The sequence below is a fragment of the Dermacentor albipictus genome, chromosome 9, assembly GCF_038994185.2.
Source record: "Dermacentor albipictus isolate Rhodes 1998 colony chromosome 9, USDA_Dalb.pri_finalv2, whole genome shotgun sequence".
Classification (NCBI taxonomy): Eukaryota; Metazoa; Arthropoda; class Arachnida; order Ixodida; family Ixodidae; genus Dermacentor; species Dermacentor albipictus.
The window spans coordinates 55,319,180-55,345,104 of NC_091829.1; the positions used below are offsets into that span (position 1 = coordinate 55,319,180).

Sequence of the window (25,925 nt, forward strand, 5' to 3'; positions counted from 1 at the left end):
GGTTCTCCTCTGTCGTGACGTCACGGTGTCACGTGATTTCATGGTCACCGCCGCGCCTGAGGAGCTGGGTTGAGCCCTCGTAATATGCTTCGCATAACGTCGGCTCAGGCGTGCGGCGCTTGCTCAGGCGCACATTTCGTTGTCGCGCCGAACGCTGCGTTGCTCGACGCGCACCGCGTCCGATGCGGGGCGCGACGCCGCGAGCGACGGCGGGAGTTGGAGCGCCGGTTCTCCTCTGTCGTGACGTCACGGTGTCACGTGATTTCATGGTCACCTCCGCGCCTGAGGAGCTGGGTTGAGCCCTCGTAATATGCTTCGCATAAAAAAAGTATTGGGTTTTACGTGCCAAAACCACTTTCTGATTATGAGGCACGCCGTAGTGGAGGACTGCGGGAGTTTCCACCACCTGGGGTTCTTTAACGTGCACCTTAATCTAAGTACACAGGTGTTTTCGCATTTGGCCGCCATCGAAATGAGGCCACCGATGTCGCGATTCGAACCCGCGGCCTCGTGCTCAGCAGCCAATTCGACACTGTCAATAAAACCACATTGAAGTCAAACGCCGCAGCGAATGCTTCCGCGTAAGACCTCCGCGATGCTCACAAAAGTTCTGAGTGGTGCAGCAGCCGCAAGAAACTCGAACATGTGCCCGGCTTCATTCCTGCAAAAACTTTCGCGGTCAGCTCGGAAAGCAGCGCGAGAGGAGAAAGGTCACGTGGCTTACCAGGCGCTGTCCTTCCGAAGTGAAACGGCAAGCTGCTAACGATGTAGTAGAAGTTCCGGGAGGGATCCCAACGCCGTGACAGTTCAGGCAAAAGATTGCACGTGCACGGAACGAGCACGACGCACCAACGATAGAGGCATGCAAAACTCAAGTAATTCGCTATCGTGCATGTTCGCCATGGCTCGCGAGAAACACGCCACAGCCGCGCAGGTGCGTCAGAAAAGACACTGCTTTGGTCCTCGGCAGAACGCAGCACCGCCACCGAGAGCACGAAATCGACTGCAAGACATGGCCGCTAAAAAAAAAGAAAATGTTAATAATAAAAATAAAAAGACAGCTCAGTTAAACTCAGCGAAACGCTATTGGAGAAAGAAGTTTGCCGATCATTATAGTCATGGCGGTGTAGTTCCCAGTCGCGCCAACTCGCTGATCGGAATTCCATGTTTGATGCGTTCATTTCATGCCATTAGGGGATTCGGGCTGCTGATTTTTTGCCTTGTCCGGCCAACCGATCGTTCATAACAGATAAAGTATTGCAAAAGACGTAGGCAAGCGAGAAACCTTACTTTAAGAAGACTGCGTATCACGATTCGAGCGCGCGAATCTCTTGGTTCAACACGCCAATGCGCGACAGAGCTGTGCCCGGCGGCCACCCCCGAGAGCACAAAGTGGACGTGCCTGGCGACACTCGCAAACGAAAGCACCCAGACAAAAGCGTTCGTTCTTTGTAACGACCCATCTAAATATCCATTGCTTTTCTTTTGTTTTTCTTATCATCCGCATTTTCCTTATCGTGTTTTCTTAATCATGCAGAATTTTTCTGGTCGACTTCGTTGGTTTCTGTCTCTGGTCCGCTGCTGTAGTCGTATAGTAACGAAGTAGACCAGCTCCAAGTCCTTTCAACCATAGATAACGTTTTAACGTTTTACAGCGGAGCGGTTATACGCTAGGCTCTGGCAGTTTGTGTGCGTAGGCAAAAAACAGATGGGGACCACCACAAAGAGAAGCATAAAGCAATAGCCTATCGCCGCGCATGCCCCAGCTGCATTTATTCGCAAGAAGTGTGAAAACGTACTACGAAGAAAAACATCGTAACAGAAAAAGTAAAACCGGTATAGACACTGTTTAGCATGGATTGCGGTTTGACGTCCCGGGCTCTACAGGTGAACCGGGCGAACCACATAACCGTATCTCAGTTCTCTTCCACCCGTGCAGTAGGTAGGCCGGGTGCGGTGTGGTCTGCGGGCCTACGAAAAACACAGCGCGCCTACGAAAAACACAGTCGTGGAGAGAAGCGGGAATGTGCGCGGCGACGGGCGGTATGCAATACAGACAAATATTTTGCAGCAAACGTCAAGCGTATGCAACTGTGGTTGGATTACCCCTACCGAATCCACTCCTGTCATAATGTGGGTGATCTATATATAGACCTGTCTCGGCCAGACGGAAAGTAGTTCGTGGCGTTTCTCTTGGAAAGGGTCGGCATTCCATGTTATACAAGCATCGCTGTGTCCACGACGCGTCATCGGTGGTGTACAGACCTCACATTGGCCAAGAACCTTTCCTGCGTCACCACACAGCCACTGGCCGTATATCATAACGATCATAAAGCGATAGTCACTTTGGTTACCAAATGATAAATCCTCCCGGCCCCGGTGGCTACATTTCGATGGGGGAGAAACGCGAAAACGCCCGAGTACTTAGATTTAGGTGCGCCTTAAAGAACAGGAGATGGTCCCAATTTCCGATCTGATTATGAGGCACGTCATACGTCGTGGCTCATAACCAGATCGTCATTTTGGCACGTAAAATACCATAATTTTTAAAAGTTATCAATCACCCGCCGTGGTTCCTCAGTGGCTATTGTGTTAGGCTGCTGAGCACGAGGTCACGGGATTAAATCCCGGCCGCGGCGGCCGCATTTCGATAGGGGCGAAATGCGAAAACACCCGTGTACATAGATTTAGGTGCACGTTAAAGAACCCCAGGTGGTCGAAATTTCCGGAGTCCCCTTACTACGGCGTGCCTCATAATCATAAAGTGGTTTTGACACGAAAAAACTCATAATTAAATTTCTTAAAAAAATAATCAATCGAAAAAACAAAACAAAGAGGTTACAAATAAAAAGAAAAGCGCAGAGTATGCAATTTATTAAAACAACAAGAAAATAGCAAAGAAAAAACGACGTTCATTGTGGTAGGTGTATTTTATTGTCAATCAACATATTTACAATTACCATATTTATCACCGTATATACAGCTCCACTGGTCCTTCATCTTCAGACAGTGCAATGGCTCTGAATTTTTTATTATTATTTCCGGCCATGCCGTATAGAATTTTCGCGCGCCAAGTATTACATTGTAGGAGAATGATATACTTCAAATAACAGGGAACAGCCGCCACAGAAGCATCCCGCATTACAGGCGTGAAAAGGATGGTCAGAAGGCAGCACCTCTGCCTTCTGACCGTCCCACTAGACGAACAGTCAGTCGAGCTACCTGACACGGCATGCAGCCTGGCGAGCTCCCTTGTGCCGAGTTATTCCAATTTGTTCCTCTAACGATGGAACTTTCGCACTCTTCACGACGACAGCGACGGATAATCCGCTAAAATGCCGTGCGCATGCGCGAGAAAGGTGATTTCTAACCAAAGTTGTATCGGTGCTGGCGCGAATCGACGTCGAAACAGGCAAATATAGAAATAAACTTGCGCTGTGCAAACGTACATTTGCTGAAATACATATATCGAGAGCTCTTCTTTTTTATTCGATTGATATTTTTGAACACGTTGCTTCCATCACAGAGTTCTCGAATCATTATAGGCGAGGTACGTAGATTTGAAAAGGTGAAATAAAAACACATTTGCGGATTTCGACGCCTTGAGACGCTTGGCCACTTATATTGAATTCGCCGAACAATAAAAAAGTATATAATCCGAACAAAGGTTGACCCACATAGACAAAAAGAAAACTTGGACACGACGCGCCTTTATTTATCGTAAACTCCGCTACAAAGTTTTCTTTATGCCCAATGCCATAACCTGCATCCCAGCCAAAAGTGCCACAAAAGTCGTCCTCATCAGATGAATCACCGATGTCCTCGACACCCGTAAGTCGTACTCAGTGCCCTAGAGGGCGTTGGATTTGCAGCTTTTACTAAAGCCAGTCTGAATAATCTGAAAACTTGGCTCCCGGCGGGTACCACGGAAAAACTCCGTTAGCTTGGTAATTTTGCTAACTTTGTTCACAATTATACGAGAAGGTCGAGATTCTTTGGTCAGTAATATAGGTCGATGGCGCCCTCAGCGTAGCGCAAAAAAAGAAAAAAAAAGTTGAGTTATGTTCGAGAAAATACCATACTCTGAGCTGCCAGCGAGAATTTATTTCTTTGCGCATAAAGAAAATGTTGCGTGGCAAAATAACCGTTGCTGAACCCTTTCGGCGTGAATATGACATCACTCTGCATAATATTCACTGAGCACTCGTTTTGGTGGCTCTTCGAACGCCACTTTCACGCTGGGAAAGTTACGGACGAGCCGGCCACAAGCTAAACAAAGGGAAGCGAGCCAATCGGAGACGCCGGTGCCATCCTCCTCACCCTGTTATCTACCTTCACTACGCTATCTCGGCCCCAACGAAAGCGTCTCACCTCATACGCGCTCCTTATCTCTAATTTGGCCCATAACAAAAAGGAAAACCAGTCGCGATAGGCAATACTATTCGCTTTAAAACCAAACAAGTCACTCCTGCATAGGAGGAGAGCGTTTGAGTGAACTGTTCAAACAACAGCAGGAGTAACCGCGCGTGCTTGCGTCGGCGATTACGTGAGTATATGACGTCAGGATATTAGAATAAAGTCAGAGTGGAATCACTTTAGGTTAAAGCCACCCTGCTCCGCTAGCAATACCTATAAGGCCTAAGCTGGGGTGTTCGCCGAGCCTGCACTTGGAAAGTGGTTCCATTTTTCTTTCCAACGTATACCTCCTGCGTGGCGGAAACCTTGAGCCGCGGATGGGTCGTGAGTGCGATGCCTCGCACACAAGAGTGTCAGCGCGTGATCTGCCGCACGTCTCTTTGCAGTGTCCAAAACCTGGTGAGAGCAGATATATTTGCCGCATATTAGATGCGTGTTCGTTGCATACTTGCGATATTTCTGATGATTTGTCAAGCTTGTGTGTTGCACAAATTTCACCTTAATTTGGCATCTGATCTTTGCATGTACTGTAGGGATATCATCAGGTTGGAAGCATAAGCGTCAGCTTGGAGCAGGCAGTACAGTACAGTAGTACTGAGAACAGCCAGAAAATGCGCCACCACTCTGCGCACCTGTTGCTCGACAAAGCTCTTGCATAGCCAATGGCAATATTGTGCTTCATTGACTTCGGCCGTTTCTGGGTATGTTAGGTATACTGCTGCAATCCTCAGGAGTGGTTCCATCTTTCTTTCCATTTGATACCCTGCATCGCAGCCGTGACAGCCGCAAAGGCTTGAAGATGGTAATGGGCGAAAACATGAAGGGGCCCATTGACCGAAAACGCCGGCGTCTGTAGCAGCGAACCGGCCCCTGAATTCTCATTGGCTGCGACGCCACGTCACGTGTGTGCGTCGACGGAGCAGAGGGGGCGACAGGGTACACCTGTGCTGAGCTGGCGCGGCAGGTGTTGCGTTAGGGGAGAGGGCATCGTCGCGACGCCACGTCAACCTCGCTCTCGCAAGCCTTTGCAATCCCCTGGTTCCGTGTGCGCGCAAGCTCTCGCCTGCGTTCTAGCTTCGCCAAGGTTATCGCTATAAAGAAATTAATGCGCAAAAATCACAATAAATGGGAGAGGAAAAAGGTTGGTGGTAGTGTGATTTGAAGCTACGGCCCTACGCTCAGAGGCCCAGTCTATTACCTACTAGGCTAAGCACGCTGCTTCTATATAACAGGCCTGCGCACTCTGCTTTATGACGTCATGCTACTTGGACAAAAATGTCCATAGCCAAGCCTGGCGGCACGGAAGCGCTGACAACAAAATCTCCGCGGCTTATTCGCGAGCGTCCCCATTAACTTATATAACAGTTGCGCAAGGTAGCATGACGTTGCGGAAATAAGTGCACTGGTCTTGACCTATCTAGGAGGCGTTGGTCAAGCGTCCTGACGGGCAAGCTTGCCCGCGAATAGTTCATAACTAGAAGGACCACTCAGCGGTGTCAAATTCGGCAATAATTCTTTCGCCTTCCCAACTCATAACAAGTGCTTAGGTGTCCTCGGATTTTTTTTTGTTGACTCTGCCATACCAACTACATGCACCGGGCGGCCGTAGTAAGGCGCCAGCGGCGTGTCAGCGACGTGTAGGCGAACAGCGCCGCGAACAGCAGAAGTCAGTGCACTGGCATGTGAAGCAGACGACGGTGCGAATGCGCTCACGGCGTATGCAATGGTATCACACCGTAGGCTTTGAGGCCTGACCTACCAGAAAACGCATTTTCGTGTGTCTCCTTTAGAGGAAGGCCGCCACTTGCTTGAGGCAGGCCCCGTTCATAGTATGATGTACAATATAAAGGAGAAAACTAGTGCAAATTGCGACGCAACAGCACCCCGCCAACAGAGCGCGACGCGGTAAGCTAAGACATGGACCTCCAGAATTTATATTCATGAGGTTACTTTACTGTGCTTGTTAACATATTCGCATACGTAATTATGTAAATACGCAAAGCAGGCAGGCAGGCGATGTATAAAAAATTTGTAAGATACGTACGCTGGGGTATGTATCGTGCGGCCACTGGTATGTGCCCCATGAGCCAGCATGTATCTGCCACTCTGCAATGAAAATTTTCTGATGTCAACTTGGGTCACTGAAAGTAGCACATCACACCTACACTGTGACGTTCCCGTGACGCAATTTTTCTTGCAAATGAGGATCGGAGCCAACGTTGTGGCGGTTTTCGACATTCAAAAAGCGCATTCTTGCCAAATATCACCGTCAGCATCGCGTTTGTGCTCTTTATGGGCTTAGATAGGAGGCATTGAGCTAAGAGACTTTAGCTGCCACTGAAGTGGTGTACAAAGGCTGTTATGATTTTCTCTCTGTTCGTACAATAACGAAGTACTTTTCACAATACCTCAAAGATTGCCAGAGTGACTATGGTGGTTTGAAGCGATAACACGTAGGCTGGCGCTTGCGTCATTGGGCTGCAATGAAAGTCGATCCCTTGTGCCGTAATTCTGTACGGTGGCGTTGAAACCTGGACGAGAACTCCAGTCAAGCACCGCTCCATAGAATGAAATGTGGTGCTTATGTGTGAGCTGTTGCGTTTCTCGCATCTAAATAACAATGATGTGACGTGTAGAACGGAGGGTTTCGGACGCCGCAAGCACTTTGTCATAAAGGCGTTCGACTGTATTACACTTTGTTGTCACGACTGGAACGAATACGTCGCGTCCCACATAGAGCCAGCTAAAGCACTTAAGTGTGTGCGCTCTAGCTTCCATTCGGCTACTCGAATTAACGAAGTTCATCTTCACCTTAAGACCAGGAGCATGTTGGTTTGTAGTATTCTCGTCTCGTGGCAGCTAGCGCTTTGGAACACTGTCTGCAACTGCAGCCGAAAATGGAAGACGACGGAGTGTCCCTGCTAAGGTGGCTGCTCATCGCTCCTGAGAAAAATCTCGCATTCCTCGTAAATAGGTTCCGTACATCAAGAGATTAGACCACAAGTCATCCGAAGACGCTCCGGACGCTCACGCGCAGTCTGGTTTTCTCGCATTAGGAGAATGTCATCCCATCATCCCTGCAGCTGAATCATGCACCGCCTATGGCCTAGTGCCTCCGTTGACGCGCTGGCGGCGGTAGATTTGCTAGCGCCGCTAATCACGACAGTATTACCGGCCGCACAATTGACACCTGAGCCTGGATTCCAGCTCCTGGTTCCTGCTCCAAGACCTTCGGCTACAGACCACCCGCCGCCTTCCCAAAATGCCCGTCAGACCGTGAGTGATCTGATCTTAATGCGGAGCCCGGCGATGGCTTCCCAGTCACCGATAGGGAATTGGGCTACAATTGTGCATAACCAATCGAGTACCCCTATTGACTTGTCTTCTGCGCTACCATCTGGGCCATCGGCCCCCCGTGGCTCTTAGAAGCGTTCATTGGAACAATCTGCACCAGATTTCTCTTTGGCCAACAGCGGCTCCCAAAGCAAGCGTTCCTGTCTAGCGACTGAACACCCTCTTGTCGACACCAGGCTCGGTTTGTTATAAAGCAACCATTAAAGCTCTGGAGCCCACAAGCCTTACGGAGATTCCGAACAAGATTATTCAGGCGAACCTAGACACTTGCCTTGGCACCACAAGCTTCCGCAGCTTCACGGCCAGGTATAAGTCAAATACCATCGCTGTGTGGCTCTCTCGACATTGGCTGCTGTCGTGCGTTTGTAAACGCTTCAGCGTCTCTCGATCACAAGCGAAGTACCGTGCCGGTCCAGGTGTATCTGGTAGAAGGCTTGGAGTTACAGCACTTTGTCGTTTACAACGCTGACGTTGACGAGGACCAGACTGCCCTCCAGCGTGAGCTATACTGTCCTAGTCACCGTGTCATTCAAGCGCGTTACATGAGAAAGGGGCGTCTTGCATCGTCACCTTGCAGGGCGCACCTACTCCCCCAACCCGCCTGTACTACTATGACTGCATTCTGTGACCTCGGCCGCTGTTTCCGACATGGCCACATGCGCCGATCCTCTTTGGTTACAGCACCAGATGAAGCTGTACTAGCTGGCACAGTGTCTTACCGATGTGGACTGTGCAAGACCGACGACTACGAGATCACTTCCGAATGTTCATCGCGGGTTTCATGAGCAATGGCCTCCGCATGCTGCCACACAAACAGTGCCGACATCTGACAGGTTTGCGACGATCCAGTGATGACGACTACTGGCCCAGAGCGTTCCGAGCCCGACCCGCCTGCACCCAATTCCCAACAGACTTACAGTGAAAAAGTTCGCAAATAACGCCTTCGCCCGTTCATTACACAGACGCAGAGCGTGTCGGATCATCAGCGTGATGATGTGGTAGCAGTGGAAAATCAAATTGCCCGCCTTTTAGAGGAGGTTTCCAATCTCCGACAGCCCGTTGAACAACTTGCGCGTCGCTGACGCGCAATGGAATCTCATACCATTACAACTACCGATTCCACTGTATCATCGCCTCTGCCACGCCCCGCTTTATAGTTCGCACTCAACCAGGTCTCCTGCTCCTTTGCCGGATAACTCTACAACATCCCTTATGTGGTTCACCGTCGGTCAGTTATCCAACCTGAGATCCGTGATTTTACAACGCCTGGACTCGTCATCAAAATGGCGGGTACAGGTGTTTGTGGTGTGCTGCAGAGGAACTGTAGAGGTCTCTCTACGAAAGTCGGGGAGTTTAAATCCCGTCTATGTATTATGGCGTCTATGGTGTAGGCCCTGCTACTACAAGAAGCCAGCGGCTTGCCTGCCATTCCAGGCTTCAGTGGATACGTGTCTCCTTCGATGAGTGACCTTCGCCTGCACAGCTGCCCCTCCAGGAAAGGCTGCAGTGCACATTTATACGCGCTACCCTCAGGTCTGCCTTTCTCTTGAAAGCTGGTGTAACTCATATCGGGAGTTAGTGGCAGTAGCGGTGAAGTCACCTAAGGCAACTGTTGTGGTAGTGCCATACTACGCAAGGCCAGCCGGTGGCTCTTCTTCAAGGATTAATCTGCGCTGGTTATGGAATGCCGTCGACAGTACCCAGCGTGTCCTAATTTAGTTGGTGGTGATTTCAACGCCCATCAGCCAGAGTGGTGGTACCCTACCTCTAGCTCCTGAGGTAGGCGTGTGCCACGCAGACTAGGTGGCCTTCGCGGATGTATTGTTTGTACTACTGAATCATCGCGATTCGGCAATGCGGGCTGTGCCTGAAGCTCGACGTACAAAATAAGCACCGGATTTCACGTGGTGGTCGGGTCCCGGCACTCCCACTTGGCACCTGGAGCCCGCCTGCTGGGGTAGTGACCACCACCCTATCATTATCGGCCTTCATCCGCCGCAGGCCCACCGATTGCGCCGCAAGTGTACTGTGGTCAACTGGGACACCTTTCGCTCCGTTCCACAAGAGAGGTCTGGGGACTCGTCATCACTACTTGCTGAGCACATAGAACGCGCGGCTAATAAAGCTACAGTTGTCAGCTGGGTAGACGTCCATCGACCGGCACCGTATATCGGCCTGCTCAACTTGTGGGCTGCTCGCATACAAGTTGAGCTGGCCGCATTCCGAGGCCCCACTTCTGCACAAGCGCATAAAAGGCTGAATTTCCTTACTACTAAGGCCCGAAGGTATGAACGCGACCTCTCGCGGTGGCGCTGGCATACCTGGTGTGAGCGATTTTCATCCAAGACATCGAATGCTTCCCTCTGGCGAACGTTCCGTCCCATGGAACACGGTTGGCGCCGTCCAGACGCGGCGGCCACAGCCTGCTTCGCTGTTTGCTTGTCAGTGGATGATTTCTACAGAGAAGCAGCCCGGAAGTTTTTCTCTGAATACTACGTGTTGCCTCATAGAGCCAAAGGTACTTCCTCGGAAGGCGTTCCGGCACAAAGCTACAAGTTACCATCAACAGCACACTCCGAGGGTATTGCATGCTCTTTCACCATGCCTGAGTTGATAGCAGCGATAGATGGTACCAGTCGCAAGACAGCACCCGGTTCAGACTCAATTACTTGTGAGGCTTACAAGAACCTGAGTTGCGCTGTGCTGCCTCAACTCCTCGACACCATAAGGAAGTATGCCTAGATGGCGTGGTCCCTCCAGGCTAAAAATCGGCTATTGTGATCCTGATTCCGAAACCAGGCAAGCCACCGACCGACCTTGGCAACTTCGGACCCATTTCCCTAACGTCAATTTTGTGCAAGTTTAATGAGAAAATGCTAGCCACACGACTCTCGTGGTGGCTAGAGCACCACGGTTTTTATCACCCTGCTCAATTTGGCTTCCGTCAGCTGCGCAGATGGGCTGGCTGTCTCGTCATCCTCAGTTTGACCGTCAACTCGTAGCCACAGTGTCCGTACTGTCCTCGCTATGGATGTCGAAAAGGTGTATGATAACATCAGTCATGCTGCCAGCTTGGGTTCAATTGACATGCTGCATTTTCCCCCTAGAGTACGGAATTTGTCAAATGTTTCCTTGAAGAGCGACACTTTGCAATTCGCCTCAGCGGTGACGCCGTGGGCTCATTTATCCCTCTTCGCGGCGTACACCAGGGATCGGTATTGTCACCCACATTATCCAATATTGCTCTCATCCCGCTTGCATGGCGGTTACACGATCTACCCGACATAAAGTTCTTGTTGTACGCTGACGACATCATGGTTTTGAGCACTGATCATGACCTGCAGACTCAAGCCGCTGCCCTTCAATCAGCGTTATATATGACGTCGAATTACGCTTCTTCGGACGGCCTTAAGCTTACCGTCAGCAAATCTGCTTATATGTCAGCCGCCAATCGCTAAGGCCGGCGTAAAATCTCTGCTACACCCATTCGCCATCATCTGTGAGGAGCGCCACTTCAACAATGTTCAGCTTTAAAAATTCTGGGTCTGACTGTCCACGAATTGCGAACCGGAACTGCTTGGGTCGCCAGCGCTAAAAACAAGGCGATTCAGACGTTGGGTCTGATTAGGCGCATTGCTCCTAAAACCGGCGGCGCCCGCTCATATGTTGTGCGACAGTAGGTGAAGGCGGTAGTGCAACCACGCCTTGTTCATCATGCCCAATACCAGCATTTGAGGAGGGCACAATGGGATCGCCTTGAGGCTTTGAATCGCAAGCCAATGAGAGTCATCACTTGCCTTGTTCGCATCACCCCAATCGTGGCTCTCCAAGAAAATGCACAGCTGAGCACACTACATCAGCTGGTGCAGCAGCGACGTGATGCTCGCAGGCTTAAAGGCAGCCTTTCACACGCAACATATGCTCTCACGGCTTACGCTTTCTCGTAGTCTCTTCTACCACGACCATTGTCAGTTCTTCCCTGGAGTTTTGTACAGCTGAGCGATAACTATCCAACTGGTATACGTCGCCCGACATCAATTAACGCGGCGGCGTTGCTTCGTGACCGAATTATTACTCAAGATTCCCATCCGCTTATGGTTCCATCATGGTTTACGTCGCTGCAAGCATTGAGGACTGTAAAACGACCACTGCAATTTATTGCCCTTGCGCACCTGGTCATAATAAGACGACCCTGATTCAAATCCAAGAGCCTCCTTCCTCTTTTTGCGCTGAGCGTTTTGCTGTTGGAAAAACGTTGTGCTCTGTGGCCGCCTTTCCCATGGTCCCCACGGTACGCATCGTCATCCGCACTGATGCCCTCCAGGCGACGCCGCTTCTGCGACGCGTCAGCCGCAGCCCTGAAATATGTCAACAGATCCATCTTGTGGCAGCACGCATCCCGCAGCCAATATCGATCGAGTGGATCCCACGCGACCTTGTAAGCTTCCAAAGCCGTGCGGATTCTGCGACCCGTCTAGCGAACTCACCATCGTCACTGCCTCAGCTCTTTCGCCTAGATAATGCCACCCTCCTTTTAACGAGAAAGGAGCACCTTCGGCGCCACACTTGTACTGCATTGCACTTGTACTGCACGCCGCACTGCACCCCGGCCTTTCAGGGCCGTCTTTCATTCCCCAGTCCTTTCCTCGAAGCTGTGCGCTACAAAGATGCTGCGAGATATTGTACCGCCTTCGGGTGGGGCCCAGGTTGCATCGAATCTTTCTGTAGTAATAAAAAATTGCCGACGATTACCACGCTCCCTACTTCTAATGTGAAACATATGCGTATTTTCATTTCGCGATGTATTGGCTGGCGCGGACAATTTGTCTCGAGTGACCCATTGCAATCGGAGCAAAGTGTAGCGCGATTGCCTCGCTGATCGACATATCGCGAGAGGCAGCGCGTAGGTGAAACGTGGGCGTGATTCACAGCAGTCGCCGCAGACAGCCCTCCGCTCATGCAGCGCCTGGTTTGCAAATATGGTATCGGCCGACGTGCTTTCCGCATGTCATCGGTGAACGGACGACGACGCACTAGACTGGCGCCATCTCGTAACGGTCGTCGCCAGAGAGCCATACTTTCGCCCTGTCCTTCTCCGCTTTCCTCCTCCCGCTCTCTTCGCAATCGGCGTTCCTTATGCCCCCCCGCTCTCCCAGTGCGCTCTTTTACACTTCGCTGTGCTCGTTCGCTCTGTTACGCTTGCGCCGACAGTCAACGCAGGAACAGGCACCTAGGAGCTGCGCTCAAAAATTATGTAAAAAAATTCACGAGCCCTTCCACTCTGTGGAAGGGCTGGTGAATTTTGCACGCCGTGGAAGGGTTGGCTTCAATCGACACATCTATGCATATATAGGTATTATTATTATTATTATTATTATTATTATTATTATTATTATTATTATTATTATTATTATTATTGTTGTTGTTGTTGTTGTTGTTGTTGTTGTTGTTGTTGTTGTTGTTGTTGTTGTTGTTGTTCTTATTATTAAAGGACACGTACAACGAATGGATCTTTTGACCGTGGAGTAACTTATTCTTTTATGAAGTAGTGACGTGTGAAAGTAGCATCGCATAGTAGACGGGAATTTCACAATATCTACAAGGTCACTGTGAACTACCTAATAATGATAAGTAGATGAAACTCAGCGTACTGTTAGAGTCGTCTTGGCGGGTAATTTTCATGCAAATTTCTGCGGAATAGGTCCCACATAAGAATACTTGTAGCCGTTATCTGTACCCATACTTCCTCCGTAGACGGCCACGTATTAACAGCAGACATGAATTCTGCAAAGTTTACAACTTCGCTTTTAACTAATTAAGACAAGTAAATAAATATAAGCGAAATGATAGACTCGTCTTAGCGAACAATTTAAGCGTACGTTTTCCAATATACCGACATGAGATTCAGGGCTACAGAGCATTCGCGAGAAACCGGAGAGGAGCATTCATTCGTCTGGACGCGCTCCTTGGACGGACGGACATCGACCACTCACGGAGGGTGTACTATACATAGCTTCGCTGTAAAAGGAGCCGTAGGTCTGCCTTTTTTGTTTCTTCAGCTGCTTCGCCGGTCCCACATATGCCGGTAAGTTCGCGTTCACTGTCCGTTGCAGTTACTTTAATTTATGCGTTGCTTCGTCATTCTCAATGTCTTGGGAACTAGCCGAATCTTCAGTCATGGTTCATTTCACACAGGTTGGCGGAACGAGATCCACCAGTGGCGAGGAGTGTGAACATGCCGGTGTGTTTGCGTCCGTCGTCGATGCACAGCAAACAGTCAGGCGCCGGACGCAACTACAGTTGGAAAGTGCGAAGAAGGAAAACGTGTCTTAAATTGTGCCTCAGTTTAGCAACAGCGGGCCGCACAGCGTCAAGAAAGGAAACAAGCTTTGTTTCCACTGACAGGCCATGAAGCAAGCATTGTATGTATATACTAAGCTTATGCTTAAAGAAGAACGGTGATGCGCAAGAACAACTTTTCAAATAATTTTGCAAACGGAGACAAGAGGGAGACGAGGCCATTATTTGAACGTCATTTATACTGGCACTTTAATGAACTGGCACGACTAGTGCATTCTTCCAACAAAAAGAAAAGGCACTTGTACACAAGCAAGATTAGGAATGTGAGTAAGGAGAGGAACAAAAACAGAAGAGCTTTTAATAAAAAACTGGTATACGGTCGTAGGCAAGAGAAGGCTTCGGTTTCAACTTACGGCTGCTGCGATAGCGTCTTCTGAAGAACAAGAAGTGTTGAAATGGTCACTGCAGACATACTGCCAGTCACCAGAGCTAATAGCTTCCGCTGTATTCAGGAAAAACGATGAAAAATGTTCAAAGAATGCATTGGCGATGCTGTATTAGATGTTAAGAATGCCACGAGATGAATGATTTAGGATATTAACCTAAGCACGCTCAGAACTTTAATCGTTTAACATAGGTCTAGAAACGTTTGGGATCGCTTTTTACCTGCTTCTCCAGAAATGTGACGTATGCTTCACTGTCGCTACGCAGTGATGACTTACGAAGTAAACCACGCGATTCCTCTGAAAACCATGTGCCATAGCCAGCAGGACAAAACTATTTGCAGGTATAGAAAGCTGCCAGAGCAAATTTTACATCATCAGTAAGGATGCCACCCACTTTGTAAGCATATACAGCACGGTACAATTCAGACCATTCGGCATCACTGAAATATTTGTAAAGACCTACATAGTCTCCGTTCAGAAAAACAAACGAGCGAAGAGCTTCGCTATACACATGAATCACCGCTACAGAAATTGCGTATTTGAGGGGAACGTGCCAGTGGTCAACAGGAAGCAAACTGCTAACAGCAACAGAAAACTCAGCAAAGCAGATATTAGCGAGAACCAGATCCATAACACTGCTAGCTGAATTGGAACACCAAGAAATTGCGTTAATCCAAGAATTTTCGCGGAGAACAGTGCACTACAGCGAAGAGATCATATATATATATATATATATATATATATATATATATATATATATATATATATATATATATATATATATATATATATATACATATATATATAGATATGCCGCGCGTGAAGAACCCCCAACTATTGTATTGAGAAAACATTGAAATAACCAGCTACTAGGACACAATATTTTGGAATATCAATAACTTCAACTAAGAAGATGTTCAGAGAAGTGCACGTTACTCACGTTATGAGTCAACTCGGCTGCGCAGAGCAGCACATTCGTGACACGTTTAACAGGAACTTCAACCCGCACAGTCTCTGGCACAATCTCAAGGTCCGCACGCCACTTAACGCTAAGATTCTACCGCACGGCAATCATCACGCCACCGCCGCATTGAACAGGTTCATCATACACGCGATCGCATCTGTGAACTGTGTATGCCTGTGAAAAGGAATACTTGGGCAGTAAGTCGTTGCAAAGCCAAGCTTCAGTTAAGGCTACAACATGGTACGAACAAGCTGGCACGTTCTCGCACAAACAGAAGAATTTCTTCCGTAAACCACGAACGTGTTGGTTAAAGACGGAGCACTTCATTAGTGAGGTTAGAAAAGAAATCACGTTATATTGTCGCCGGCGTCGCTGGAAGCACCACGGCTGCCGTAGAACGTCCTGAACTGGCAAGCCTTCCGCCAAATGTCCATAGAGCAGATTTCTTTGGGAATACGTTCTCATTCACTGTGACTTCGGAAGGAAACGCAACTGTCCCGCTTCGCTTAGAGCGTCTGGCAGTGAACATTGTTGCAATAAGCAACTGTTTTTCAGCGCAGTGCGGATTTCCTCGCAAGCTGTCGAAGCGGCCAAGACGCCTTCCCGGCACAGAAACTAGTGTCAAAAAGTCCGGGCCCCCAGCGTTGGCTTCGCCTTCGTCTTGGGCCGCAAGTCCGTAGTGTTTAGAGCCTCGACGCACATTTGCTTCCCGCGATGGCCCATCCACAGGCGCGGGTGCCGAATACACGCAGGGCTGGTGGGTGTAGGACAGCTTGGCTTGCAGCGCGTGACCAATGGGACGTCGACGAAAGCGCCAAAGGAGGCCACAGGTTTACGTCACGATATTGGTGCGCGCACTTATGCAATAGTGCTGTGTTACGGACGAGTCAAACAGTCGATTAAGCAGGTATGTTTGTTTGATATATACGAAAATGAAAAAAAAGGTATCGGAGGTTTCTTTGGGTGGAGCTGCGAACACCACATACCAGGTTTTGTTCACACACAAGGACCCGTTTTTTTTTTTTTTTCGTTAGCTTGTTTCATGCTCAGTAGGACACCCTGTATAAACATCAGTTTTCCAGTTTGCACGCTGCCGTGCTCGCGAAGAAGTATCCCGCCACTGCAGACGCTGAATAACATGGCTACCGTAATTACGTTCCTCGACGTTCATAATACTGCGTTGAGTGCAGCTGCACCGATATTCGTTCAGCACGAATTACCAGAAGGTTGTTTCTCTGCAACCGTTCGAACTTATAGCAACCAACAGCAAGCTTCAATGAAGTGTTAAGCTTAACCTTTTGCTCGAGTGAACCTGTGATCACCGTGACAAAAAGCTAAGCGCAGTGCGAGCGGTGGCAACGCTATGCGCTTGCTGGACCGAGTACCAGGTCGTCCATTTTCTGCAAGTCCATATGTGACTTTGGGCCCTACGACAGAAAACTATTCCAATCTCCCGACGTCAAATTTACGTAACCACCGACGCAGTCATTGGGCGGTAGTCGGCACCGTTGTTTGAGAAGACCAATAAAACGCGCTCCTTCTTCATAGATAACCTTTTTTTGCATTCAAATTGAATAGAATTAACCTACATTGACCGGATTTCCTTATCGAATTGGCTGACAAGAGACAAGGAGCACGTCCAAGTGGAGAGGATTTCCCGCGGACGAGCCAGCCCGGATAAAGAGGGTGGTGCCGGCGTCTGCAATTGGTCCGCTCCCCCTTACTTAGGTTGCGATGGATGGGCGAAAATCGCTGCGGCGTGCAACAGGACGTTAAGAAGCCGCCAGAACGGATCATCAACAAAGGGGAGTTGGCAGAGTGATGTCGTATGCGTGCCGAAAAGGCTTGATAACCTTATACTGGCAGCACGGAAAAAATGTTTAATTTATGCAAATAAATCCTTGTTCCCCGGTCGATCCGAGTAGGTAGTGCCAGAGCAATTATTGGACAGCCATCTTCTATTCCTTTCGGAACGGGGAAGTCTCCCGATGGTCAGGAAAAAAAAATCAGTTTTGTTAAGCATAATGTTGCATCCTTAACGCGCACGCGTCGCTTTGACGCTATGAGATTTCGGAGTTTTCTGACGTCGCGTGATAGACACGTGAAGTGGGTGGTGCCCGAATAAGTTTGTTTTGTGACAGAGTATTGTGGCTACAAAGCCGTCGAATCAGAAATAATTATTTTCTTTCGTTCAGTTTAATCGTGCATATTCAGTGTGCACACATCATATCAGATGGGGCGTTTCCGCGCTTTTCGTGATGCCGCGGTAGAGATGGCCGAAGAGGAGGTGGCCGGAAAATTTTTTCACCAATTAAGGAGGGCTGATTGCGGAATTGGAACAGAAAAGTTTGCAATAGCTTTACGTTATAGCGCCGTTTGTGTCCCTCACGCTTCTGCAAAAAATCTGTATTGGTAATTCGACCCGTCCGCCTAACATATTGTTAGTGGACAGCTCGGAAGAGCCGTTTAATTAAAAATGCCGAAAAGTGTTGCCTTTGGTGCACCCCACTTTTGATCAATCGCCCCAATCTGTCTGACGTAAAGTATTAAATATTATAATATTATATTTTTTATATGCAGACCTCAAATAATAGGACGAAATTTGACAGGCATGTTTGACACGCTCCAAAATATAATGAAAAACAAAAGAAAAAGACAAAAACATCCGACCATTGGGCGACTAGCACACATACACGGAAGGACACGAAAGCTCCATGTAAGACACGATTTCTCATTTAGACTACTTAACTGTTATACTTTAGTGCGTTTCTTCCGATTTCAGTCTTTCTTTTCTCTAAACACCATGTCGAATCGAAGCAAAGCACCACTATTAATACTTATTTTTGTGGTGCTATGTACAAGTTCAATAGTTTCGTCTCACGAGCTGTTTCCCCATTTTCAATGAAATTCGTCCTTTAATTTATTCCTAAAGGATGAAGTCAACCTCTCAGTGCATAACCTCCCGCCTTTCGTCACTGCCATTAAGTGCTCCAAAAATTCAGCAATGACCGAGAACTATGACGGAAAGTGCAGCCTACGGGAAGAGACAGCAAGGACGAACCGAAGCGCAACAGTGCGATATGCGCGCACAGGAAAATAGAACACGCGTCGCTTCTCGATCCAGGAACCATAAAAATCAATTCATTCATTTCCGTCGTAATCTCCGTTTCAAGTGTGTTTGCGCACATGTTAGTGCATTCATCTGAGTACTGCACAACGTCTACACGAATTGCCCAATTGAGGATGCGGTTTTCCTAAAGAACACGCACACACACAAAAAATAAAGACGCTTTGTTTGGCAAGGCGTGTAAAATAATGTGAATTACTGCGTCTGTTCCATTACATTGGCGCGGCATTTCTGTAGCGGCCATATAGGTGAGGCTTGGAGCCTCAGGGAACGCTTTTCTTAGACGCTCGTAACTGAATAATACTGCGTGGTATTTTGATAGGATGTTCTTTATCGTAGGGAGGGAATCAGATTGTAGGTCTCTGAAATTTGCTGTAAGCTGTTTCTTAGCTAATTTAGACTGCGTCTTCAATCTTGACGCGCCGTCATAAATGGGGTCGAGAGCGATTTGCGGATAGAGTTTCTTTCCCCCAGCGTTACCTTAATATAAAACAGGTCATATTATTTGCTAAGATGTTTTGGTTGCATGCTTTTTCATCCAAAAATATCCTGTCTTCTTTGTTCAGGCAACGGGACTTCTAATGAGTTTCAAATAAGGGCAAACATACTTTCATGTTGGCACCAGCTGTATCTTTGGTTTTAATGCCAGCCACCTATTTTTCAGATTGTTTTCAGTTGTTTGTTTTTTTTCACATCTAATGTATAACTCGTGAACGATAACGTAACTTGTGCTCGGTAAAGCAAAAATACTTAGCAGCAAGTGAAGAAAGAACACGTTCCCGCTAAAAGGGATATTATTCTAATGAGGAATAATAAATGTAGCAGGTTCGCTTTCATCCAAATGCACAGTTGGAAAATTCACAGCAAAGCTGCTTAAATTGCGGTAATTATGAAGGCATGTGATTCTGGTTCCACGGAATGAAGTTACACCCCCTTTTGACTTTAACGGGACAACCCTGTAAGTGACAGCGTGTTTTTTAGCGGTGCCGTGGGATGAAATTACGCACGCATGTATTGTTTGAGGAAAACTACCGTAAATATGACGGCGCGTTATTGCAGTGCTACGGAATGAAATTAAGGACGCCTGTACATTTTACCGAACCGAGGACACCGTAGTAGACGCGTAGCCGGCGCTCGTGTGTCTCGAAAGCGATCTGCGATGTTTGCAGAGTGCGTGTCGTGCCAGTAACTTCGTATGCGCTGTGATTTCGACATTTCGTTCGCGCTGAAGCGAGACATACATGAACGTCGATTTGCTTGCTGCTGCCGCGATTCCTCTCCCCAGAATTCTCACAGCCGGTTTCCGCGCTCAATGAGCGAGATGTTTTCATGTTTAGGAAACGGCACACACCGCGATCATCTCAAAGAGCTAGTTTGGGCTGGCACCATGAAACTGCACGAGTGGTTCCGGCCTACAATGGTTAGAGCGTCGGGCTGCTGTGCAGTTTGACTTGATGTGCATCTAGTCAGTAATTAATTTCTTTTTTCTTTAGGTATGAGCTATTCGACAGGACAACAGCAGCACCCAGCTTCCACGACCGAGGAAGTGTGGGAATGTTCGCGAAGAAAGCTTCGCTCTTTATGCGACGACCTGTACGCTGAGAGCACCGCCTTCCGCTGACGAAGTACCGTGCAATGTAAAGCGAGTGTGGCCGAAAAATGACAATTTCGACAAGCGCTACCGGTATGTGCGAATATGAAGTTCGTTATGTTGCGCATTGCACTGGTTTTCTTAAAATTTAGATTCATATCACGTGGTATAGGGAGCAGAGGTCGCGCGTTCAGCAACCCAGACTGCGCACCCCACTTTCCGTCGTGTTTGTGTTTGTTGCGATTACCTGTTGTGTTGGGCGCAATTGAAGATCGAAGCATTTTCACAGCGATTTTGTTGCTGCAGTACGTGTTGCCGTAATATGCGTTGTCATAGTATGTGTGGCCGTAGTATGTGTGGCCGTAGTATGTGTGGCCGTAGTGTGTGCTGCGGTAGATGTGTTCCTGTAGTGTGTAGTATGTGGAAAGTACGTGTCGGTGGTGATTCGCGCCGTGGTCGTTCTCGGAGATACAAAGAAAGGATTGTCACGCATCTTACATCCCAGACTTTAGGTGGTCATATGGCGAGGGCGTCTGCAGATAGGCGTAGCGCAACCCCGGCATGGGTAAGTAGAGGGGTAGGGGAGTGGGGAGGGCGGGAGGTCGTATTCTAAGACATTCCTCCTAGTCAACACGTCCATTTTGCCTGCTGGTGAAACGCTAGCGGATTAACTTGGCTGGAGTGCGAGAGACAAGCATCCAGCCAGTCTTCTTCTCGCTGGTGCATCTCCAGCCAGTAAGCAGCGACCGAAATGAATAGTCCACTCGGCGTGCGCGTACGGAATACTCTCCACATCTGCATGAAGCGTACACTGGAAGCACGCATCCCTTGGAAGTTTTTCATAGAATTCAAGCAGTGGCAAGGAAGAAATGACATCCTTGGTGTTTACGCGCCAAAACCACAATCTGGTTATATAAAAGGAAGTCATGGTGCGGTGCTGCGGAATAATTTTGACCCTTTGGAATGTTGCAGCGGCGTTCTTCCATTCCGACCCAACGGAATGCGGTCGCCATGGCCGGGATCGAACCAGCGACCTGTAGCTCAACTGCGCAACTCCATAGCCACTTCGCTACGGCAGCGTGTTGTGGCAAGTCAGAGACTGGTCATTTTCGACTAGTGTGACAGCGCAGTTTCACTGCTGAGCTCTTTGTCAGGTGTGTCCTAATAATAATATTCGCGCTTCCGCCCGAACGGGAAAGCACCGATTGCGATAGCAAATTAGTAGATAGTTGCACGAAGTAAGGATGGTAGTATTATCGGCCATATGAACTTGTAAACATTCGCTTACTTACCAAATTAACTATGGTAGGATATGTAAGCGTGACTCAACGAGGACGTAGAAAGAAACAGACACACAGACACAGCGCTGCCTTTGTGTGTCTGCTTGTTTCTACGTCCTTGTACAGTCGCTCTTACACATTCTAGAAGAGTTGACTGTTGTGCTTCTCCTTGTTCACCTTTCTTGTTTCCGTGTTCTTACCGCGCTAGGTTACTACTTCAAATACACATTCTCGCATGGATTCAAACAAACTAGCGCGTCAACGCGTTTTAACTAAATTAACCAGCACGATGTCACGCGCGCACAGTTAAATCAATCAATCAATCAATCAACCAATCAATCAATCAATCAATCAATCAATCAATCAATCAATCAATCAATCAATCAATCAATCAATCAATCAATCAATCAATCAATCAATCAATCATTATTTTTATTCTGTCAATGATACAGAAAGAAGGACTGTGACAAAAAGCTGTTTTTCAGAACAGCTTGACTAGGCCACAGCCCCATAGGCCGGAACCACTCGTGCAGTTTCATCGTGCCAGCTCAAACTGTTTCATTGAGCTGATCGCGGTGTGTGCCGTTTCCTTTATGCCAAATACAGAACCATGAAGTAGGCGAGTTTATGGCATTCGATTTACCGCATCTCATAGATTACAACATATACGTTCGATCTGTATAACTATTCAATTACTAGAATATCAAGAGAGATCCTAGAAACACGTTACATGGTGTTTCGCGTATAAACAGCCTAGGAGTAAAGAGCCGCTGAACAATAAGGGGGGAAAATAATCGAGCACTGCCCAACCAACCATGGGAACACGGTAAGATCAAGAACAAAAACCGAACCCCCACATTCAATCAGAAATAAAGGTGAATGACACTTGTGACAAGGAGAAGGTCAATGTAACATAGAAGTGTAAATGAGCATCAAAATTTTGTTACAATCAAACATTTCAAGAAGAGTAAATATAATCGGATAGCTCATAGATTCGGTGGAATGCCTACCCTTAGGATCATTGAAGAACACGTTCCGTTCCCTTACTGCACCCGGAAAAGAAAAAAATGAATGCCTCAAATTATCCCAATAAAATTTGCGTTTTTCAAGGTGTTAGGTACCTTTAGCTCGAGCAGTTGTTGTGATGGACGAGGATAAATAGCCCCTACTGTTGATTTGTAAGCAGTGCATGGGGGAATTCCCGACGTTCCAGCGACCTGCGCGACCCACTTTCGAAGATACCACTCTGCGCTCCGCCTACGATATATCCGTCACCTGACAACCTTCAGGCGAGGCTACCGAGCTCGGTTTGGCGTCAAGCGCGGATTGCATGCTTATGGCCGATTTGCCTGCTGTGAAACTGCCCTAATCATGGTTAACGCTAACCGCGGCCACGCTTACCGAGGTTAGCCGCCTAACCGTCACTTCTCCTGCTGTGTAGCTGAGAGAGAGGGCGAGAGAATAACTTTATTGAATTGGGGAAATGGGGATAGGGGATTAGGAGCTTGATGGGTGGTGCCCCAAGTCCAGGGCTCCACTGGCTTCTGCCGCTAGCCGAACGTGACCAATAAGGGCCTTCTGCACCTTCGGGTCTGAGCTGGCGAGTTGTGCCTCCCATTGCTCCAGTGTGTTGGTTAAATTATACCTAACTAAGTAGGCATTTAAATTCGGCGGTCTATTTTGGCATCCCCATGAGATGTGGTACAAAGACGGTGGTGAGTCGCCACACCACGGACAGGCACGCCCGTACATCGTTGGGAAAATTTTGCTTAATCTTAATAAATTTGGGTAGACCCCCGTTTGAATCCTGCGGAGATCTATTGCGTCTTCCCCTTGCAAAGATGCGTGGGGGGCGCCGTATTCTTGCCGCATGCCGCGCTGGTGAGCAAGAATATCGCGTGGTGCCATACGTGCCGGATCGTTATCCTCCTCTTCGCGTCGGCTCTCCTGTGAAGTTGCGGGTTGTGAATGGGAGGGCGATGGCTGCTCCGCTCGGTTCGTGAGCTCTCGAGCTAGAGCGTCAGCCCTCTCATTCCCCTCCAGGCCTGCGTGTAGCTGAGCTAACCGCAGTTAGCGATGTCGTTAGGGATGCCATTGTTACGAGGGTATTATGAATAAGAATGCAAAAGAGCGAGTACCTTTTCCGAAGCATGTCAACGCTGAACCGAGGTCTATAATACAAACGCATGGAATGCTTGAAAATAGAGGAGTGATATTCGAGCGTAAACCCCGCTGTGATACAATTTTATTGAAGCTTTCAAGTAAGCTTCGCTGCTGCGTGCGAAATACAGCCATCTGCTTCTAAAAGCACTTATACACCGGCAGTCAGAACGCTGTAGTTTACAGAAAGATTTAGGCAAACCTTGTGGTTTTGCTGTGGCCTAAACGAGAGTCCTATCACAGCGTACCTAATGATTCTGCTCCAATAGCAGTGCAGAAGAATTAGCGTTGTGATCGTCTATTGCTATCCGAATTGAAACGTGGCGTGCAGAAATCGTCACCTGCACTCGCAGACATTTCTTGGCAAAGGCTATAGAGGCAAATTGCGCGACTGCTACCGCGAAATAATGTAGTCCCACAATTCCAGCGGTGTTGGCTGCGTGAGAAATATTAATACTAATAATTATAATAATAAAAAAAACATTGCTACCCTTTCTACACGAAGCTATTTGAATCAGGAATAAGCATACACCTGGGGAATATTTATATTTTTATTACTTTGTACTTTGACATTTCGAGTTTTTAAACGTGTGACAATCACATACCGTTTCCGTGCACCTGGACGGCAAAAGAGCGTATTCGTCTTCAGGTGAGCCTTCGTCACCTTCTGGTTCTTCCGTCGTCTCGCCACAGAAGCTTGTGACAAATTTCGCCGACAAATGGCTGTCTACGCAGACGAAGCAAATGGCGTGCGACGTTTATGTTTCAACCACGCGTGACTATCTGGAGCTCACCACCATCGCGATGCATAAAATAATGAGTCAGCTGACCGGCGTGAGTGTGCCTTCTGTGAGTGGCATAAAAACAGAGGCCTTTCGAGGTCCGCTGCTGGCTCCAAAAGCAACAGGACCTGACGTCAAATGTGGAAGAAGCACCGAGAGAGCTGAAAGGACAAGAATGCACATGTACGCCAGCTTCCAGCTTAGTGCAACTGAAATGCAACGGGTGTACCTGCAAGATTCCGAACACGTCCTGCTTAAGAGCAACAGAGAGAGAGAGAGAGAGATAGAGAGAGAGAAAGAGAGCATTAGTTTGTAATGAGATTGGGTGGCTTTAGCGTGGGTGCAACTCCGATGCAGCCTATTCAAATATATGTAAAACCCAAAAATGCATTTCCGGAATAACCCCTGGGCCGATGATACAAAACATACTGTATCTGAGAAAGAAAGGTGCGTTCTAGTGACCGTTCTTTTTAGTTTAGACCTCAATGTTACGAAAACTACCGAAAATTGCTAAATCTGAAAAAAAGAAGAGTGAAACAGAAGCACGAAATTTACAGAATTGTAACTCTACATCAAGAACACATAACCCAGTTCTGTCAATTGCATGTTAGAGAATCTAAAGCGGACAAATTCCGTACATCACTTTATCTTATACGTGATTTCCTTATATTGTTCACAAGGGTTTAGCAAAGCCATACTCACATATTAACGGTCTATTTGATAGCCATATATAACAAGTCAGTTTTGTACATTTAGGTCTTCTATCAGATGCAACTCACAGAATTCTGGTATTGTTTTTCGTCCGAATATGTAAACTTGACAGTTCCGTTTTCTGGGCTCTTGCGATTTTCAATTATTTTCGTCCAAAATTGACAATCGAAGCAGAAAATTTGCCACTAACAGTCACACTTTATTTTAGAAAGAACAAACCTCATCAAACTTCGTGGAGTGTATGCAGAAAAAACGATTCTCTGCAGCTAATAAGTACTTGACGCCTAAGTAAATGACGTCAGGATATTGGAATAAAGTCAGAGTGGAATCACTTTACGTTATATCGACCCTGTTCGGCATACTCAGCAGAAAGTTTTCTTTCCAAAGTCCCCAGTAGAGCCTTCGTCCTTTCATTGAAGCACAGGCAGAGCCAGGCGAACGCTTCCGCGTCACATACTGCGTCCCGGTAAGTGCAGATAAGAGAAGCATGTAAGAGCTCTAAGGCCTAAGGCCTAGCTCTGGCTCTAGCTCTAAGCTCTAAGGCCTAGAGTTCAAAGAGCTCTAAGAGCTCTGCGTTGTCGCAGAGCCTGCAACAACGTATACCTTCCGCGTGGTGGAAACACTTAGCCGCGGTTGGCTCGTGAGTGCGATGCCTCGCACACAAGAGTGTCAGCGCGTGATCTGCCGCACTTCTCTATGCAGTGTCCAAAACCTGGCGAGAGAGCAGAGGTATTGGTCCAATATTAGATTCGTTTTCGTTGCAAACTTGCGATGTTTCTGATAATTAGCCAAGC

The 25,925-nt window shown here is 47.9% G+C and overlaps 1 protein-coding gene across 10 annotated transcripts in view; it reads right to left on the minus strand.

Moving 5' to 3' along the window:
• Nucleotides 1-25,925, minus strand: part of LOC135896562 (MYG1 exonuclease) — a 631,131-nt gene that overhangs the window by 411,736 nt on the left and 193,470 nt on the right. For 4 of the 10 annotated variants that reach the window (XM_070525814.1, XM_070525813.1, XM_070525816.1 and 1 more), the window contains one exon: nucleotides 6,461-6,522. The exons of 5 other annotated variants lie outside the window; for them this stretch is intronic. In XM_070525814.1, the coding sequence (XP_070381915.1) occupies nucleotides 6,461-6,522 (62 nt within the window). Of the gene's footprint in view, nucleotides 1-724; nucleotides 852-6,460; nucleotides 6,523-25,925 lie in introns of those variants that run through there. One more of the 10 variants, XM_070525820.1, reaches the window with a different exon arrangement.